The following is a 21,046-nucleotide window of genomic DNA, read 5'->3' as shown; positions in this document are numbered from 1 at the left end:
AGGGTCTGAGTAGAGAGTCCATATATCCAGACAGTCCTTCAGTGAGAGTGCCAATGCCTGAGATGATGGGGCGTCCAGGATTTCCGGGTTTGTGGATCTTGAGTAGTAGATAGAATAACCCTGGTCGGGGCTCTAGGGGTATGTTGATTTCTTCTGGTGTTAGTGTAGGGAGTGTCCTGAGTAGATGCTGTAGTTTCTTAGTGTATTCCTCAGTGGGATCTGAGGGAAGTGGCCTGTAGAATTTGGTATTGGAGAGTTATGTGGCGGCCTCCTTTTGGTAGTCAGACCTGTTCATGATGACAACGGCACCTCCTTTATCAGCCTCTTTGATGATAATGTCAGGGTGGTTTCTGAGGCTGTGGATGGCATTGCGTTCTGCACGATTTAGGTTGTGAGGCAAGCGATGTTGTTGTTCCACGATTTCTGCCTGTGCACGCCGGCGGAAGCATTCAATGTATAGGTCCAGACTGTCATTTCGACCCTCAGGAGGAGTCCATGTGGAGTTCTTCTCTTGTGCTGTTGGTGGGAGGGCACCTGTGTATCAGTGCACTGTTCAGTGTTGTCCTGGAAGTATTTAACAGGACTCCACTGGCCATCACATACAGCCCCCAGCTAAAACCCCTCCAACGCATCATCAAGGATCTACAACCCATCCTGGACAATGATCCCACACTTTCACAGGCCTTGGGTGGCAGGCCAGTCCTTGCCCACAGACAACCTGCCAACCTGAAACATATTCTCACCAGTAACTGCACACCGCACCATAATAACTCTAGCTCAGGAACCAATCCATGCAACAAATCTCGATGCCAACTCTGCCCACATATCTACACCAGCGACAACATCACAGGACCTAACCAGATCAGCCACACCATCACTGGTTCATTCACCTGCACATCCACCAATGTAATATATGCCATCATATGCCAGCGATGCCCCTCTGCTATGTACATCGGCCAAACTGGACAGTCTCTACGGAAAAGGATAAATGGACACAAATCAGACATTAGGAATGGCAATATACAAAAACCTGTAGGAGAGCACTTCAACCTCCCTGGCCACACTATAGCAGACCTTAAGGTGGCCATCCTGCAGCAAAAAAAACTTCAGGACCAGACTTCAAAGAGAAACTGCTGAGCTCCAATTCATCTGCAAATTTGACACCATCAGCTCAGGATTGAACAAAGACTGTGAATGGCTTGCCAACTACAGAATCAGTTTCTCCTCTCTTGGTTTTCACACCTCAACTGCTAGAACAGGGCCTCATCCTCCCTGATTGAACTGACCTCCTTATCTCTAGCTTGCTTGCTAGCATAGATATACGTGCCCCTGGAAATTTCCACTGTCACTAGTCTTATTTGTCAATGCCTATGGTACTCTCATGCGAATAGCTTTGCCTCTGAGGATTGTAATCTCAATAGCTTCAATTTCCCTCTCAGTCTCTTCAAGTCTTAAGTGGATGCTTTGTGGATTTCTTATCTCTTGCAGCCACTGAAGTTTGAACCCCAACTTAGCCTTTTATGAACTTTTATAGGCATTGAATTGGAAAATGACATCATCTTGCTATTGAAACTTTATGAACAAATTATAATGTGCCAGATCCTCAAGTGTTGTAATTTGGTATAACTCCATTGAAGTAACAGAAAGATCAAGTTTGCTTTCCTGGCTTGTTTTGTGGGTTATGGACTGTTCTACTCAGGAACTGAATACATTCTGGGGACTTATTTTGGAGTAAGAGTCATTGGAATTAATGATTAGGTAGACCTCCAAAGTTTCCACACCTATGACTCTCCAAGGTCACACTTTCCACACATACCGCTGGCTGGGTTTATATAAGGCTTGCTAAGGAGCCTTTCCATATATAGGCCCACTGCATTTTGTTGAGGGAGTGAGCTTCCATAGATCAAAGTTGAACAAGGCTGAATTCCAATCTCATTTATACCAGTTTTACACTTATGTAACAGCATTGAGCCTTATTCTCTTTTACATGGTGGCCCCTTCACTCCACCTGGCAATGTGTATGTTATTTGTGTAATGTATACCAACAGAGTCGTGTAAAGGGCCTTAGTGAGAAAGAGAATCTGGCCCATGGACTTCAGTGGAGTGACTCCAGACGTAAACTGGAGTAAATGAAAGCAGAATCAGGCCCATTTAGTTTTTAATTCAGATAGCTAAGAACTGTAGCTCTTTAGAGTATCAGTAAATCAGCTGGCATACATTTATTTTGCACTGCTGTGCTCACTTTCTAATATTGGGTATGGGCAGAGGAATTTATTTCAGAAATATACTTTCAAATGATGGAAGTTCTCCAGAGTTTATTTGCCTTGTTTGTGTACCCATGCCTGCTTGGTGTGGTGTGGTGCCTCCTCTAGTGGTATCTAGCCCATCTAAAGATCGATGAGTCTGCTGCAGCCTTGGCTAAGAGCCATGTGGCTTTTAGCTCATGCAGTAGAGGCTCATACACTAAGTGTCAGAGGTACCAGGTTCAATCCCGACAACCGAGGTCTGTTGGTGTTACATTTGCACATCATCCACAGATCTCAAAGTGCTTTATAAACATGGAGGACTAGAGCATGAGATAAAAATCTGCACTGAGTAAAGGGTAGCGCTTTGTTATATTGTCCTTAGAATAGTTTGGCAGGGAGACTGTGATTCACAGAGACTGTGGTTCCCCCACTGCTCCAGGGAGGGAGTAAACTTTACCAGGTCTATATCCAGAGAAGCATACACTGCCTGAAGTGTCTTTGAGAAGCAAGATGGGTGACATTTTTTATTGGACCGACTTCTGTTGGTGAAAGAGAGAAGCTTTTGAGCCACACAAAACACTTCTTCAGGTCTGGGAAAGGTACTCTGCGTGTCACAGCTAAATACAAGATTGAACAGAGAGTTTAGCATAAGTGGTTAGCACATATTCTGAGGGACAATTTAATGTGAAGTGGTCCATAAATACCGCTGCAGTCATAGGACAAAAAGGGGGGATAGTGGTCTACAGTTTGTTGTAATAAGCCATAAATCCAGTGTCTCTATTCTCTCCATGATTGTTAGTGTCTAGCAAAGTACGCTTTGTCTGTCTTTTTATTGTAGAGTTTTATGCTGCTGCTCATTACGTGGGAGGGTGGTGAAGCACTGGAATGGGTTACCTAGGAAGGTGGTGGAATCTCCATCCTTAGAGGTTTTTAAGGCCTGGCTTGACAAAGCTCTGTCTGGCATGATTTAGTTGGGGTTGGCCCTGCTTTGGGCAGGGGGTTGGACTAGATGACCTCCTGAGTTCCCTTCCAACCCTGATATTCTGTGATTCTATGATAACTTGTAGCATCTGAAAGCCTAGCACATAAAATCCGTAGCAGTAGCAAATCCCCTCTAGTCCAGTTTACGGAGTCTCTTGTTCTGCTCCCTTTTCAGGGTAAAAACTCTGGGGTATTTTTTGTTTGTTGATGATAGTTGATTTGTTTTCTACAGTTTTTCTTTCCTTTCCTTTTCTTTTTAAATTGTTTTTATTAGTGATAATGGTTTGGGGGTGGGGCCACTTTTGCAAAGACTAAGGTAACAATGCATAGAGCTGGTCAGAACATTTTCAGTGAAATTTCATATGATCGAAATATGCTGTTTTGTCAAAGCCAAAATGTTTTGGCTTCAACAAGAAAGTTTTTTGGGGTTAAGAGAAGAGGGCTGTTGTGTTCTGTAGCCTGATGTTTAGGGCACTGGTGTGGGAAGCTTTCTGAATCAGAGTGCTCTGGGATGATAAACTCTTCTTTGAATCAGGCAGAGTAGGGAGGTGAACACAGGTCTCCTGTATCCCAGGCCAGCGCCCTACCCACCAGGACAGACAAACACCTCAGACATTTTGACACCTCTTCCCCAATAAAAAACAGACATTTTGGTACAATGGCATTGTTCACTGAAACGTTCAAAAGGTTTTAGATTTGTTCCAATAAGAATGAAAACAGATTTTGAAACCTTGAAAGTTGCTGTGCAATGGAGTTGTCATCCACTGGCCAGCTCTACTGTGGTGAGTGTCATTCTTGCTATACTTGGAAAGGCTTGTTTGAAGAGGAAGAGCTATGCAGCCTGCAGTGTGTGGGGGGGGGGGAGGCAGAGCCAAGACCTTTCCCAGTGCCCAACTCGTTCAGCCGTTTTCCCTCTCAGTTGCACTTACTACCTTGCATGGCTGCTGGTTAATGAAACCTCACAAGACTTATGTGTGGTAGAGGCAAGTATTAATTTTACCCATTTACAGATGTCATACAGAGATTAAAGCCCTGACTCAGTGAACACTTATGCACGTGCTAAATTTTACTAACATGAGCAGTCCTATGGACTGCAGTGGGGTTACTCTTGTACATAAATTAATCATTTGTGTAAGGGCTAGTCTACCCTACTGTGCTATATCGGCACAAGTGCATCAGTGCAGCTGCGCCACTGTAGCGCATCTGATGAAGATGCACTAGGCTGATGAGAGAGCACTCTCATATCTGCATAATTAGTACACCTCAATGAGGGGTGAAAGCCATGTCAATGAGAGAGTGTCTCTCGCTGACAAAGCGCTGATGTGGACGGCGCTTAGGTCAATGTAGCTTGTGTCGTTCAGAAGGGGTGGCTTTTTCATGCTCCTGCATGATGTAAATTTCATTGACTTAATTGGTAGTGTAGATAACCCCCAAATGTTTGTAGGATCAAGGATTCAGTGACATCAAGGACTGGTGAATCAGCAGTGGAGCTAGAGATAGGACTCCCTCATTCAAATTGCACAGTAGTGATCAAACCCCCTTGAATTGCTAGTTTCAATAACAATTTACAAATTGGTTCCACTTATCCTATCTCTTAAAGTCAGAAAATATCAGATTGAGATTTGTAATGTCTTCGGCTAATCTCATCATCTGTCCCATCTCCAGAACTTGTGTTCTTGGCCTACATCTTCTAATCTCCATCTCCTAATCTTCCCTCATGTGCTTTAAAATGAGTTTCTGTTGCACTAGCTGTAGCTAAGAGGGTTTTACTGTGGAAGTGGAAAAATACTGCTTGGCTGATTAAGTCAGTGTAGATGTCTGAGCTGGTTTAACAGAGACACTCATTTTGTGCAGAAAACAGAAGAATTCATGATCAAATTTGCAGGTTTTATGATAGGCTTAGTGAAAGACTTATGCTACATGAGTCTAGTGCTAATTTTGTTCTGATTCAGACCTAGCTATTGACGTCCATATTCTTTTTTACTTTATAAGGTAGATTTAACCATGTAACTTTATATGTGCATAGATATATCATTTAATCTATCTATACTTTACATATAAAATATACAAACACTCATACAGGGCCTGATGCAAAATCCACTGAAGACAATAGGAGTATTTCCATTGACTTCAGTGGCCTTGGATCTGGCCCATAGTATTATACAAATGAATGATGCGTTATTTGAATGCTTTCTGGGATTCAAGGCCAAAGGTATGCACCTCCATCTTTCTTTTCTCTTAACTCATTTTTTTTAAAGTTCTCAATTAAAAACAAATGAAAAACAAATTGAGGCTATGGGGAGCGTTGTGGTGCAATATTTGGTATCAATGCATTTTAGGTGAATTTCTAGACACCTTCACTTATTTTATTTTTTCCTTCTGTTTAGGAAAGGGATAAGTTCTACTTGTCCCGCAGCGTCATCTTAGAATTACTGCAGGCCCTGAAGTTAAAGTCACCCTTACCAGATACGAACCTGCTGCTGTTGGTACAGGTACAGTAGATATGCCTTTAAAACTATTTAATGCTATTCAAATATTGGGAGTGCTCAGACCTCAGTTCAGCAAAGCACAGAAGTAGTGATTCAGTCCTTCACCATTCCAAATAAAAGCTAAGTATGTGACGTTAAGCATGTGCTTGTCCGAATCAGGTCCTTCAGAACTAAGGATGACATCTGAAAACATGGATGCCTAAATTAGAACACCTAAATTCATATTTATGCACCTAAACAAGTGGCCTGATTGTCAAAGGTGGTGTTGACCCACAGCACTTTTGCTAATGCGCTGGCCTGCACATCCCATCTCAAAGGAATCTCAGTCTGCAGGGTTCATATCATAGCTCCACAGCTGGCCAGGTGATAGACTGTGATTAGCAAGGCATACTAATGAGCGAAGATTCAATTTGTTCCTGCTTAGAGGAGCAGCAAAGTTGTCTCCGCAGCATGTCTGTCCAGTCCATTAAGGATCCTGCCCTAGTTGAAAGCATTCTTCTAACTTTGTAATGTAGACCAAGCCTAGGAAACATTTCTTCTCCTTGCTATTCTGCTGGCTCAAGACAGGATTTAGGCTGGGATTTTCAAAGGGATCTAAGGGAATTAGGCACTCAAATATCATTGAAAGTCTATGGGGGTTGGGTGCCTAACTCCCAGAGACTCCTTTGAAAACTCCAACTTTAATCAAAGAACTCTTCATCTATCCTAGCTACCTATGTGACTAAATTAGAGGTGAGCCTGAGTTGTGAAATGCAGACTTGGATCCAGACTTCTTTCAGGTTCAAGAGTGTGAGAAAGATCCAGTGTCCTACTTCGGATCCCACTTGAACTGAAAATGAATTTTAAGGACTCCTGTGGAAGCAAACTGAAAAAACAAGCCATCCAGCAAATACCATCTACTGAGGACCAGCAGTTTTGAACACAACCAGCTGGCAGTAGCTGTCCTCTGCTGTACAATGGACTGGCCAATGTTTGCATTAAATAGCTTTAAAATGACAAGGAGTCAGGATTGAAGTGACACAAATGGCCCAAAGCAGGATTTTGTGCTCTGTAGATGCCCTCTTTGGGTCATTCACAATGTCCCGCTCATCACAATGTTTCCCCTTTTATCTGGCCAATCGCGCACAGCGCATATATTACCTCTCCTGAGTCACACTGGAGTATTAGTTGTAGAAAATAAACAGTTGCTTATTGACAGAACAGTAAAATCAACAGCTTAAATTACAGAGCCATTAGAACAACTCTGAAAACAACTATATACAACTAAAATAACAGCAGTATTGAAAAAACAGAGGTTTCTTTTTGTGTGAGGAAAAGTGATTTTATCCACTTTAATTAAAAATCAGAAATGTGCTTTTTAAACAGGGACTTCAGGTAATGTTAGCCAAAAACACAAAGTAATTCAAAAGGAGGAGACTGGATGGCTCAGAGAATTGTTAGTGTTCTTCAAAACACTGATCCAAATCCAGCCCGGAGTGGTAGTGACCAGAGTTACGATCTGATGGCTATTCAGTGCTTAGGACAGGCAAATTTTTTGGCCTGAGGGCCGCATCAGGTTTCAGAAATTGTATGGAGGGCTGGTTAGGGGAGGCTGTGCCTCCCTAAAAAGCCTCCACCCCCTGCTTCTCGCCCCCTGATGCCTCCCCCCACTCCCTGTCCCTTAACTGCCCCTGGAACCCCCATCTCTAACTGCTCCCCACTGCCCCATCCAACCTGTCCTCTCATTCCTGACTGTCCCCACCGGGACCCCTGCCCCATCCAACCACCCTTTCTCCCTGACCGCCCCCTGAACCCCTGCCCCTGACTGTCCCCCGCCACCCTATCCAACCCACCTCTCCTTCCTGACTGCCCCCGGCACCCCTGCACCCATTCAAACCCCCTGTTCCTTGCCCTCTGACCACCCCAACCCCTATCCACACCCCTGACCACCACCGCGAACTCCTCTGCTGTCTATCCAATCCCACCTGCTCCCTACCGCCTTAACGTGCTGCCTGGAGCACCAGTGGTTGGCGGTGCTACAGCCACGCCATCCGACTGGAGCCAGCCATGCCACCACGCAGCACAGAGCACTGGATCAGGCCGGGCTCTGCAGCTGTGCTGCCCAGAGCATTGTGCTGGTGGGGCGGGGCAGCGTGCTGATGCTGTGGGGGAGGGGGAACAGCAGGGGAGGGCTGTGGGCGAGCCTCCCGGAGCAGGAGCTCAGGGGCTGGGCAGGAGGGTCCTGTGGGCCGGATGTGGTCCGCAGGCCGTAGTTTGCCCATCTCTGGCTTAGGACCTGCTCCACTGAGGTTCCGCTGCAGCTGTCCTGTTGTAAGACCTCCTGGGTAGCCGCTCTGTGCTGACGGGAGAGAGGTCTCCCATCGGCATAATTAAACTACACCCAATGAGCGGCGGTGGCACTTTTGTTGAAGTGAAACTTATGTTGGGCAGGAGGGTGTTTTTTCACACCCCTGGCTGACACACGTTTTACCGATAAAAGTGCCAATGTAGACATAGCCTGACTGCCACTGCATCGCAGGCTAACCAGTTCCAACTTTTCCACATTACTGTATCTATGCACTTCAGTCCTGGGGCTACCTTGACCGGTGACAAGATAGTTTCATCTCCATAGCCGATTCAAGCTGGAGTTCCTCTGTTGAGACTGCCGGAAAGGGTGTCAATTAATAACCGTTTTGGTGGTTTAATGATGTCATGACTTGTCCGCTAGGAACTGGACAGCCTATCTTGTGTAAGGTGCAACCACCTATTCAAGTGCCGGATCCAGGTAGGGTCTGAGTGCTTTCTAAGGGCTGGGAAGAGGACCCAGAGCTGCTGACTCAGTCCCATGATCCAGCTGCTAAACAAAACTCCCTCTCGTCTACCTGTAAATATAGAACTACAATTGCTGCCAACCCAGCACTTTCTCCATACACTAAATTCACAGGAACACCCTTGAAAGTAATCTGCTAGTAACATCACATTTATTAATTTTTAATAAATGTAATTAAAATTTTAGATTTACTTCAATATCCTTGAAATGAGGAGATGTCTCATTTCACCACTTCAGTGCAGAGAAGTCTGTAGAAAATTCATATTAATTGTATTATCTTATGTTAATCAAACCTGTGGCAGGGGTAGCATGAAATGAACACAAAGACAGTTTTCATTTTCACAAAGGTTCCTGCAGACCCCCCCCCCCGCCACCTATTAATATGTATATACACCGCTCCATGTGTGATGCATAGAGTACACTGGGATTCACTCCAGATGATCGAGATAACGTGGGGGCTCGGAACACTTTATTTTAATGATAGAGCAAGCGTGGGCTGAATAACAAAGGAATTACTGGAATGTACATTCAACACCCACATTAATTTCAGATTACTCACTGCCATCAGCATTACTGATGACATACATACTAAATGTGATGAGAATCATTTTTTCACACTTTACTAGGAGAGTGATAAACACTTTGGCCAAATTATGCCTGGCTGGGGCACAGGTGTCCTGAGTAGGTTGGAAGAGGTACGGGGAGTCTCTTCCTCCAAGCAGCCCTTGCAAGGGATATAAAGCTATAATGCGTCTGCTTGTCCTCTCCAGCAGTATGCAAAATAAACACCATTTTAGAAAGCAAATACGCACTTCACCTTGCTGATTTAATTGACAAGTAGAGCTTAGTTTGAATGATTCCTTACAGCACTTTGTAAAGGGTGTTCAGCCTAGTACTGTTGTCCAGCTGCTGTGTGCTGCATAGGGATAGACACCACCAACCCCACGCTACAATGCTCCCTTTGGCTTGTGCAGCTCTGCCAGCTCCCCCTGCACTCAGGGCAGGGCTGACATTCACCCCTAGTGTGGGGCACTTTTAACTCGTCTGTCACACGGAGCACCCCCTCATGGCCATGTGTGGCTCTGCAATGCCTTGCTCTTGTTTTCCCCTTCAGGGCTCCTTAAACAATAGTCGCACAATCTTGCTCAATCGCAGCACTACCTGGGGTCTGATTTTTTTTTTTATTAAACTAACAAAGTTCCCAGAAAGAAACATTTTAAAATGTTCTCCTCCTCCCTGACATACTGTCCCTTCCTTGGGGACCATTGCAGGAGGCTCTCTTTCCCTGCAGCTTCACTCTGCAGTCCCCATCTAGCTCTGCTTTTCCTTTGAGCTTTCTTTACTCTCACACACAGGCTTTATCTGCCTAACTCCCCCCACCAGTCTCCTAAGTTTCCCCAGGTGACTGGCACCTGCCTCTGGCAGTCTCAGCTAATCTGTCATCCACACCCCTTTCCCCTATCCCCTTCTTCTGTTTTATGGTGAAGCAGACTCACTTGCTGAATCTAAGACTGCCAAACATTGGACACTATAAATAATTCAAGAATTAAAGTCTTTTTCACCTTTCCCCTATTCTTAAAGAATTGCAATGCTGCTTTTTTTAACTAGGGCCCCATTTTCCTGATGCTATTACTAAGCATTACAGTGAAAATTTTAAGGCCTCTAAATTTTTCATATAAACACCTCCTTTTGATGGTAAACTCTTGGTGTTCCCAAAGGAGATGATCAGCTGTTTCCTGGACCTTGCATCTTTGTTTGTTTGTTTGTTAGAAACAAATGACTGTTTAAGCCACAATGGCCAGTTAAAATTATAAATGGCATCACTTTACTCTTTCTCTCAAGGCCTTGGAATAGATCAGCATTTTTGACTCTTGGGTGTATTTCACGGAATCTTTTCCCCTTTGCTTCTTGTGCCTATATTTCCTGCCATTCCTCTCTTAACTCATTTTTAATTAGATTATTAAACTTCAGTTTACTTAAGGGGATTTCTAAACCAACTTGCTTGTGTTTGACAGCAGTTTTTGCCACTTCATCTGCCTGCTCAATACCCACCACCCCTGCATGCGCTGGGATCCATGCTGTTACTATGATTACACCCATGTCAATTCTGCTAACAGTAATAATTCATTAAGCATATTATTTCTGCTATCTGAAGTGCCATTTCTGATTGCCAGGAATCAGACAGGATGACCATGGTGGCTGGGTGCTCAGCTATGACCCAATTTAATGCCAGCATTATCCATGCCAGGTTAGCTGTCAAAGTGGTTACAGAATTTGATAGCCATACAGCTTTTTGTGTGAAGGGCCACAGAATGCTGCCCTCACTCTTCCTGTTCTTACATCTTTGGAGCCATCAGTATACATTAGGCATTAGCATCCCCACTTATCACAAATGAATTGATTTGCTGTATCCTGCATATTTAACACTCCTTTTCCTCTTTGAAATTCATTATACTGTTTTGTATCTACCTCAGGAGGTGTAATTCTCCAGTTAGAATCATAGATTATTAGGGTTGGAAGGGACCTCAGGAGATCATCTAGTCCAACCCCCTGCTTAAAGCAGGACCAATCCTCAAGTGGCCCCCTCAAGGATTGAACTCACAACTGTGGGTTGGGCAGACTAATGCTGAAACCACTGAGCTATCCCTCACCTCAGTTGTAATGCATTTCCCCAAAACTATAGATTTTAACCTCTTTTAGGTCTTTGTTTTCACTAATTCTTTTGTCCACTCTTTAACCCTACTGAGATGAGGCATTTTGAGTTTTTGCCCTATCTGTCGACTCCTTAACACCCAGCATGCATCATATATTAGCTTAGTGTTTCCGTCTTCACTGTTTCCAATGACTTTAGCCCAAAAAGTTAAGTCTCAAACCTTCCCTCTAAACGTTAAGAGGTATTTCACCTGCAGCTTTCTGCAGTACATGCAGCGGCACTGTGATGAAGGCACCACAAGCAATTTGCAACACTTGAGCTTGAATTGAGTCAAGCTTTCTCAAATTTGTTTTTGATGCTGCATGGGATGCCTTGCACCCATACTCAATAACTGCCCCCTCACACCTTCAGCTTCCTGTAGCCTTTTACATTGGAATGACCAAACACTTCTCAGCTGGGGCTCATCTCATAATCAGGCTTAGCCCCAATCTCTCCAACCTGTGGGCAAGCCACTCTGTTACATTCTCATTGATTTTAATAGAAACTGAGGGGAGAGAACCCTTCTCAGGAGTCACTCAGCACCTCTGGGCCTTAGTTTCTTCAGTTGTTGTTCTGCATTATGTTAAGCAGAGATTTGTTTACCTGAAAGGTCCAGTAATTCAGAAAGAACAAATCTGTACTGCTGTAATTCTGCTGTTGTTACTCTTAGAAAAGTTGAAGGTTTGACTTTGGCCTAGAATTTAGTCATTAACTGAATGTGAAACATGCTTATCTACTGTAGTGTATTATTACTTTCATTTTGTTACTGGTCAAGTGAAGAGTTTGGCAGGTAGTTGTGGTCATATTAACATTTCACAAATGATTGTTTGCAGACTCAGAAACTGTTGGTTTAGACTCTCTGATAACGTAGTTTCCCAAATTCTCTGGGTTCCTCAGTATTATATTCTCTTCCCTCTGTTTTTTTGTTTTACATGTTGATCAACATTTATATCCAAATATTCAAATTAATTAGTGAAACTTTCCATTAGGGTTAATTGTATTCTGAAAATTGATAGTTACAAGATCAGTATAAGCATCTATTTAAGCACGGTTTTTACATTTTGATGATTTATTTATTGCAAGGTTTCTTGGTGGTTGTTGGTTTTTTTGCCTAGCATCCAAATTTTGTTCAACCGAGGATAACACTGAAATCTTGCCAGGAGCCAATGGCCATGCCTGGTTTGCAGCCCTCACCCTATATCTTCTTTATGGAGGTGTGGCCCAGGCAGATTGTATAGGAACTACTGCTTCTACTAGTAGTTTAAATCCCAAGGGCTTGATTCTGTCCTCCTTGCAATAGTGTAAACCTGCATTACTTCTGTGGAAGTCAGTGCAATTAAAGCAGTGCAAGAGAGCACAGAATCAGGCCTCATGTTTCATTTCTTTTTAACTTACATGTTTTATTATTTCCCCTTTTTTAACAACAAGACCCATGAGATAGCACCCATTCTGGGCCAGACCGTAAACTGATGTATATCGGTGTAGCTCTGTTGACTTCAGTGGAACCATGCTGATATACATCAGTTGAGGATCTAGTCCTCAGAATTTAATCATAAAGCATAGCTGACTGAAATGATCAAAGATGAAGGTCACATGTTAAGATATTTCTTGCAAATATTTTTTTAGAACTCTGAGCATGAACAGATGGATATTTACCCACCCAAATTCAGCAGACATGTCCATTTATCCATTACCCAACCACTTTATCTCAATTAGCAGACAATGTTAGGAAGAGGTCCAATATATATTTCCCATCCTTTTGCAATGTGACCCTACGTATGACTGGTACTAAATCCATTGCCAGTGGCATCTTGATGCCTCCTAGTACACCTCTACCTTGATATAACGCTGTCCTCGGGAGCCAAAAAATCTTATCGTGTTATAGGTGAAACTGCGTTATATTGAACTAGATTTGATCCACAGGAGTGCGCAGCCCTGCCCTCCCGGAGTGCTGCTTTATCGCATTATATCCGAATTAGTGTTATATCGGATGGTGTTATAATGGAGTAGAGGTGTATTTGTAGGGAGTTAATATGAATGTCAGTGAGTTGAACTGGAAATAAGAAATTTTAGTACTGAGCATTGGTTTAGTTTATCCAGCCCTTCTTCGCTGCAGTTTAGCTCTGGAAGGATCCTTGCAGCTGCAGGCCAGATGGTAACCAAAATTATAAACTAAAGAGGACCTAATTGGATATTACAAACTTTATGGATTGTGTTAGCCATTGTTCATGTTTATATTAATCTTTGTGCATAACCCACCGCATTGAATACTTTGCATTTAGTATGTTAACAGGATGCTAATAAGGCTTTTTTGTTTTAAGGGAAAATAATATTTAAAATCAATAATGTTTCACTTTAGCAGATGTTCTCAGTTGACTTGAAATTACTGAATATTGACACAATATTTTACCTATAGCAATGCACATAACCTACCATAATGTGTTAGAAATACCAGGCCAGATTCTCTAGTGAGTGCAAAAGGACCATAATACAGCAGGAAATGTTCAGCAGATAATTCCTCTGGCATAGGAGAACTTCCTACTGGCATATCTTCTCAGAGTAGGGGATGTGCCAAGGGTGTGTTGGGGGGGCATGTCAGGAGTATGCCTGTCTCCACTGGTATAGGGTCTCTTAAGGTTCCTCCATCTCTTGCATAATTTAGAGCAGCCTAACAGCTACTCTAAATACCACTGCGGCTGGTGCATACCATAACTGCTCCCAGAGGCCGCCTTCTTCCCTCCCTGTACCAAATAGAGCTCTGCAACAGAATAGATTCTGACCAAACATGACTGAAATGGTATGGGTCACATCATGATCTCTCTTCAATATAAATTGGAACCACTGTCTTTACTCTGGTGTGAAACTAGAGTAAAGGGGATCAGAATCATGCCATGTATATGGGGAAGACCCTGTCTGAATGTTACGCTACACATATCTTTTTCTCTTTGTGGCATTTATCCCCAAAGAACAGATTGATGTCAAAGATCTAAGTTTACTGGTTGAGTGTTTCCAAGTCTTGGTATATAATACGAATGTTCTAATTAAAATACATTGCAAAAGATATAGGTCATGGGAGATTGACTGGAAATGCAGCTTTGGGCACTGTAGGGGACATCTGGGGCCAAGATTGAGGACAATCAGTGGTGACAATGGTGCCAGACTTGTGTGTCAAACAGTTAATAGATATATTATGTAGTCTGAAGCTGCCCAAATCAGTGAAACCACAACATACACGGAGGAAGTCCAGGTTGACACCTCAGCTTGGGAACCTTGCTTCTGTGTCTGCTCTTTGGGGGATGACATACTGCATCTCTATGGACAGAAACTACAAGAATTGCTCAAGTGCAAGGACAATGTTTGTTAGGATAGTAAAAACTCTCTTGGGCTGGGATCTCATCATCTTGTCTGAAAAGTGTCTAGCACAGTGTTGGAGATATATAAAGAATAAACAACAACATTAAAAGGCCTGGTGTATGAATATTGTGGACATCAGTGGTTTTGGGGCCAGGGGAATTAAAAGTAAATGGAAGTGTGCAAATGGAATCAAGAAAAACAAGAAAAAATTAAGCATGATGTTCAATGACAGCTGCTGTAGATTAACAAGAATTTATTGGGTTTGATTCAGGGATCAGTGGGTGAAATTCTGTGGCCTGTGTTATGCAAGAGGTCAGACTAGATGATCATAATGGTCCATTCTGAATTTAAAATCTCTTAATATAATTCATTCTTAGTGTAACTCCAGTGATAGAGTTCTCCAATAGAGATTCATGAAAGTTGAATATTGCTCATTGATCCATCCACATTAAGAAGAGCCCATTGAGGTTTTTTGGAGAAATGCAGAAGTGTCCTGTTGATTACAAATATATTTAGGTTTGATTGAAAATTTCCTATTTTATCTTATATTTTTCTTCAAACCATTAGTGCACAAATCAGCATATATATGTCAATTCATATACTTTAAGTCAGTTTTTCTATCTGATGAATTAACTTGTTTATAACTGACAAACTAGCTTTTTAATAATGGCAGGAGCTCTTTTGTAGCCAAAAGCAAGTTGCCACAAAAGTCAGCAAAAAGAGATCTGAGCTGAGTTTAATAAAATCATAAATTACTTTTTAATGTCTTCAGGCTCCTACAAATATAATTCATCTTTAATTTCTTATTAGTTTGTTTGTGCAGATGCTGGAACAAAACTAGCCGAGTCAACAATCTTGCATAAACAGATGATTGCATCTATGCCTGGAGTAAGTACTGAACCACACTCCATCTCTTTGTTTCTGCTTTTTTTAGAATGATGTCTCACACAGTTCTGATGTTCAGATGGTTTCATGGAAATGTCCTTTCTCTTACCTTTGTTTCTCTTCTGGCTTACCAGGGCATTGAAGACAAGAAGCTTGGATGATTCATTTTTATAGAATGTTGAGAAAAATTTAGAGTAACACAACATAATCCTGCAGCCTCTACTTTATATGAGTAGTTGTCATAAACAGATAGTTAAGGGTTAATGTCTCTTTTACCTGTAAAGGGTTAACAAACAGGGAACCAAACACCTGACCAGGGGACCAATCAGGAGACAAGATACTTTCAAATCTCGGTGGAGGGAAGCCTTTGTTTGTATTTTTTGGGTTTAGCTTTGTTCTCTCTGGGATCTGATAGTGACTGGACGTACCACAGGCTCTAATTTTCTATTCAAGTAGTAAGTGCAAGTAGAAAGGCGATTTAGTCTTTTTAATTGGTTTTCTTTATTTGCAAATGTGTATTTGGCTGGAAGTATTTTAAATTGTATTTCTGCTGGAGGAGGCTTTTTCTCCAGTTTCTAGAAGCTGACAGACCCTGTAATATTCCATCTTGAATTTACAGTGATTTTCTTTATTCTTTTTTTTTTTATTAAAAGTTTTGCTTTTAAGACCTGTCTGATCTTTTCCCCTTGTTGAGGCTCAAGGGAATTGAGTCTGTACTTAACAGGGAGGGAGAAGGGTGGAATCCCTTTGTTTTAGATTCACAGAGCTTGAATCTGTATATCTCTCCAGGAGCCCAGGGAGGGAACACCTGGAGGGGAGGAGAAGGGAAGGGAAATGGTTTATTCCCCTGTATTGTAAGACTCAAGGAATTTGGGTCTTGGGGTCCCCAGGGAAGGTTTTGGGGTGACCAGAGTGTATCAGGCACTGGAATTCCTGATTAGTGGCAGCTTATCAGATCTAAGCAGGTAATTAAGCTTAGAGGAATTCATGCTAGTACCCCAACTTTTGGACTCTAAGGTTCAGATTGGGGAAAGATACTATGATAGTAGTCCTTACTCACATGACAAGTCCCATTGACGTCAGTGGGGCTTCTCACTCAAGCAGGGGTTACCTTGCTAGTCTCCAGAAAACTGAATTGGAGAGCAGACCAACTGAATGCCCCAAAAGATGTCATAGGGGAGGGAGAGTTCAGACAATTGCCCCAACTTTCCCAAAAGAAAGACACAGGTAAAGAAGGAAGTTAAATAATCCTGTAAGATATTCAGATTTATCATGCTGGATGTAGCACAAATTCCAGTAGATAGATAGGGTCTTGGGCATGTCCTTAGTCATCCCAAGTCTGCTCCAGGATTTGCAGACTGCTTTTCTATGTGCAAGTCTCACCAGCTCTATAGATGTCCGAACAGGTCTTTTCTGTATCTAACTTCTGTGATTCTATTACTTTTAACTCCAAGCCACAATGATAATTAACACCTCTCCTAACAGAAACTTTTAATTGTATTTTGATCAAAGTAGCCAGATTGCTGTCGATATAACAAGACATGGCATAAATTGTTCACTTTAGAAGAACTAACAGAAGAGAAAGTTGTTCTGCTGTTTGAATGCAACGTATCTCCCAAGAGAAACTGAATAAATAGTAGCAGAGAAGTCTCTTGCAATAGAGGTTTATTATTCAGGAGGTTTGAGCACAATGCCTTTTAGAATTCCATCACTCAGTTTAAAGAACCAATGTGGAATCCTTAGTCCACAGAAACTGGATGGAGGACACTCGGACAGGGCTGCCAGTGACCTTCTTTTGCTGTTTGTTGTCCTGTCAAGAGAATTGACAGGCTTAGCATTTGAACAGGCAGGAAGTGTCATAGTTCAGCACTATGTAGATTTATATTAACATAGAAAAATGAGAAATACTTTGGTCAGCTGCTTAAATATAGCATTTGAGCAGATTCTCAAATTTCAGCAACTAAAACTCACAGCTGAATAATTTTATGAACAAAAACAACACTGGCTGTTACTCATGCTCAGTAAAGGGTGATCAGTTCATAGATCATAGAATATCAGGGTTGGAAGAGACCTCAGGAGGTCATCTAGTCCAACCCCCTGCTCAAAACAGGACCAACCCCAACTCAATAATGTTTAGGATGTAGACCATTTACTAGAGGGGTCAAAGAGGAATATTCTTTCCCAACGTACAGTATTGCATTACAGGCCAGGTGCATTACGACTTTTTGTCTTCTTTTAAAGCTATAGGTGGCTATTGGCCACTCTTGGAAGCAAGATATGAGATTTGATAAAACGATGTCATGTAGTGCTGTAAGTGTATTGGACCCAGCATAATCTTGAATTTATAGAAGTTTGATTTTCAGAGATGCTGAGCAGCCACAGCTCCTACAGACTTCAGCTGAAATTGTGGGTGCTCACCATTCCTGAAAATCAACCCCTTGGATTTAGAGGATTCTGCCTTTGGAGTAAGGTGAATGTTGTATGCACCTTCTCACAAAGCTTTTATGAAGAGCTCTCTGGTATGACCTATGTCTAGCATGGTCATTTAATTCACTGCATTGTTCGCATGTGCCTTGCAGATCTTTTACTAACTGACGGCTAGACTGGCACCTGGCAGTGTGCCCTGAGTAAGGGACCATGCACAACTGCACTTCCCAGGAACAGAGCCCAGGCCAAATTGTGACTCCATTACATCCCAGTTTGGTCCCTGCTCCCCGTTTGCTCTATGGGGGAGGTAATGGAAGCTAGCCATTTTCCTGGCACAGATTACTTCTCCCTGTATGCTGGCACAGCTGATTACCCACCTGTGACTGAAATGCAGCTAGCTCATGCAAGAGGATAGGGAGATGTTTTATACCCCCTAATTCCCCAGTGCTGCTGGTGTGTAGGCTGGCTCATGATTGAGCCCAGTGTGCCATCTGTTCTCTCCATTTAAATAGGAGTTGAAGGAAAGAAACTGTCTTTATTGTGTCTATTTCCCTAAGGCTATTTGTAATTATGGAGTGGGGTTTGTTGCAGTTTCTTAAAAAAAAATCTTACACAGTTTGGGCTCCCAGAATTTTGCATGTTCCCAAAGTGGTGTGAAAACAGCACTTTTGTTGCTACTCTGAAAACACTTACATTTTTTAAACCCTACCTGTTGTGAAGTGAAAACTATTGTGATCTAGATTTAGCATGTTTTTAATTTTTTTTAAGTACATTTGAAATGGCAGCAAAGTGCTGATCTTTTGAGTACTGTGTCAATGAAAATATTCCACTAAGCTCTGCTTTCAAAAATTGTGGTGCACACATTCATCTCTGTTAACAAGTGAAAAGCATGAGAACAGTGATTAAAAATAAATTTTTCTGGTACCATTTTCACTGGGAATTTGTGAGCAAGGAAGAATGACCGTGTTCTTTACATAAGCTTCCTGAACTGGACTCGTTCATATGAACACAGAGCGTCCGTGCCTGTGGTTCTATTTCAATTTCTTAGGGCTCAGCCCACCAATTTGCCTCAGAGGAGAGCTCAGCTGCTTGAAAAGTTGTGGGACTAGGGGTCTTATCCAGTGCCCATTGAAGCTGATAAAAAGGCTTCCATTGACATCAGTGGACTTTGATTCAGGCCCCATGAAACGTTCAAGGAGTACACTCTACTAATATTCTTAAAGGTCTTCACTTCACTTTTTATTATAGTCACTGATGAGAAATTCTGTGATGGATGAAGTAAGTACTGAGATTGGCTGCTTTTTGTGTAATGGGGCAAACTACACTGCAAACAAGACTCCCACGGAATATTTCAGATTAAACAGTACACCATGGAAGCAGCCAAGAAAGAGGCAAATCCAGAACCTGAATATGTCAAAAACCAGATGACTGAATTCAGTTATTTTGTACTTTTTTTTTAGTGTGGAACAGCAGCAATGGAGTGCATGAGGCAGTACATTAATGACGTGCTGGATTTTATTGCCGATATGCATACCTTAACCAAATTAAAGGTGAGTACGTTACAGGAATATGTTGACCCAAATTGTATTTGCTAATTATGACTTTCATCTTTTCTGTAAATAGCACAGTTGGAGGCACCTATATGAAAATGACCAACAGAGAGATTTCTGTTTTAAAGCTAGTGTTATCATAGGTTAGTCACTTCCTCAGGGAAAAACAAGAACAAGCTATGGAAAGGGCTGAAGTTAGGGCTGGATTTGAATATGCATAGCACACAAATGAAAACGCAGGTTTCATTTTTTGAAATGTGGCTGCTGATAAAATAATATCATACAAAGATTGCTTTGGAAGGGACAGTCAGGTTAGACAATCATATACAGAAATATTAAGTTCCGTATCCATGTTACTAATTCTGCTTTCATGAACCAATCCTGCATCCCTTATACACACACACACAGACATTACTTGTCTTTGTTAGGGAAGTATGATTTAACCATGTGTTATTAAAATTGTAGTAATTTTAAAATTCCAGTTTTCTTTTCCTCATGGATGATGATGCATTTCACTCAATTTGGACAATGGAAATAAACTAGTTAGTTTCTCTTTGGTTTCTAGTCAGTGTTATTTTCGAATTCTTATACATTAATGCTGATGCTGCAAACATGTTTGGGCTGCAAACATGTTTGGGCTGCAAACATGCCAGAGAAATGTTTACATCAAAATACAATATTTTAATTTTAAAAAGCCCATAAAAACATTTATACTATTAAGTTTTGTAAAATAAGTCATAATAGTTTAATTTATTAAACCACTAATTTAATTTTGTTTATACAACTTAAATTGTAACATTGTCCCTCTAAACAAGTGTGAGTATAGTTTAGAGCTGAAAATACATGCGCAGTGGTTGAAATTCACCTCTGAGCAGAGGAGAAGCACAGGTATATCAATAACACTGCTTAAATACTTCCTACATCCTCAAAAAAGGTGTTCAGTGGGATTGAAATGGTCTGTTGATCTAGTGCTGCTTCCCTGCACAGGAGTGGATTTCATCCAATTAGCACATAAAGTAATGCAGGAGGGGATGTAAGCAGGTCTTGCTACTTGTAACCCATACAAAGCTTGCAAGACAAATTGATGGTTTGGGAGTATGGAAGAGAGGTCATTCCAACGTACAAAAGAGAGTCCAAAAGCTGTAAAAGATGCAGCCAATGCTAAAATCTGGCAAAAGGCCATTAGTGTTTGAACAACAGGAACTCACTGATCCAAGGGGAAGTCCATGAGCAGAATCAGAGGTCACTCCATCACTGAACACAGACAAATCAAACAGTTGCCAAATTGTATTTTTGTGATCTAAAGCTCAGTTAACAGATATAGTACAGCTAATGTTGCCTAATTCTAACTAGCAAGAAAACATATTCCCGTCATTCACACATTGCATCCTGGGCTCTGACATACACATAGTTCTAGGGAGGCTCTGCTACTAATCTCCCACATTCACTTCTAGCCTGTGGCTAAAGAGCTGTGGATTTGCTCCAGTGCATTTTGCAGCACAGGTCAGTCTGTAGGGGATACTGAAAGGCTGCACAGCAAACACCGGCTCCCCTAGAGAGGAGTGTGCTGCTGCTTTTATAGGCCAAGCTTTGGAATGTATCAGTCTTTTTCT

The 21,046-nt window shown here is 42.0% G+C and overlaps 1 protein-coding gene across 1 annotated transcript in view; it reads left to right on the top strand.

The window, feature by feature from the left end:
• Positions 1–21,046, top strand: part of UNC79 (unc-79 homolog, NALCN channel complex subunit) — a 151,830-nt gene that overhangs the window by 111,789 nt on the left and 18,995 nt on the right. Inside the window, 3 exon segments of the mRNA XM_030558858.1 lie at positions 5,615–5,719; positions 15,382–15,459; positions 19,344–19,433. Of these exon segments, the coding sequence (XP_030414718.1) occupies positions 5,615–5,719; positions 15,382–15,459; positions 19,344–19,433 (273 nt within the window).

The sequence above is a fragment of the Gopherus evgoodei genome, chromosome 4, assembly GCF_007399415.2.
Source record: "Gopherus evgoodei ecotype Sinaloan lineage chromosome 4, rGopEvg1_v1.p, whole genome shotgun sequence".
In the NCBI taxonomy this organism is placed as follows: Eukaryota; Metazoa; Chordata; order Testudines; family Testudinidae; genus Gopherus; species Gopherus evgoodei.
This window is presented reverse-complemented; position numbering and strand designations above follow the sequence as displayed.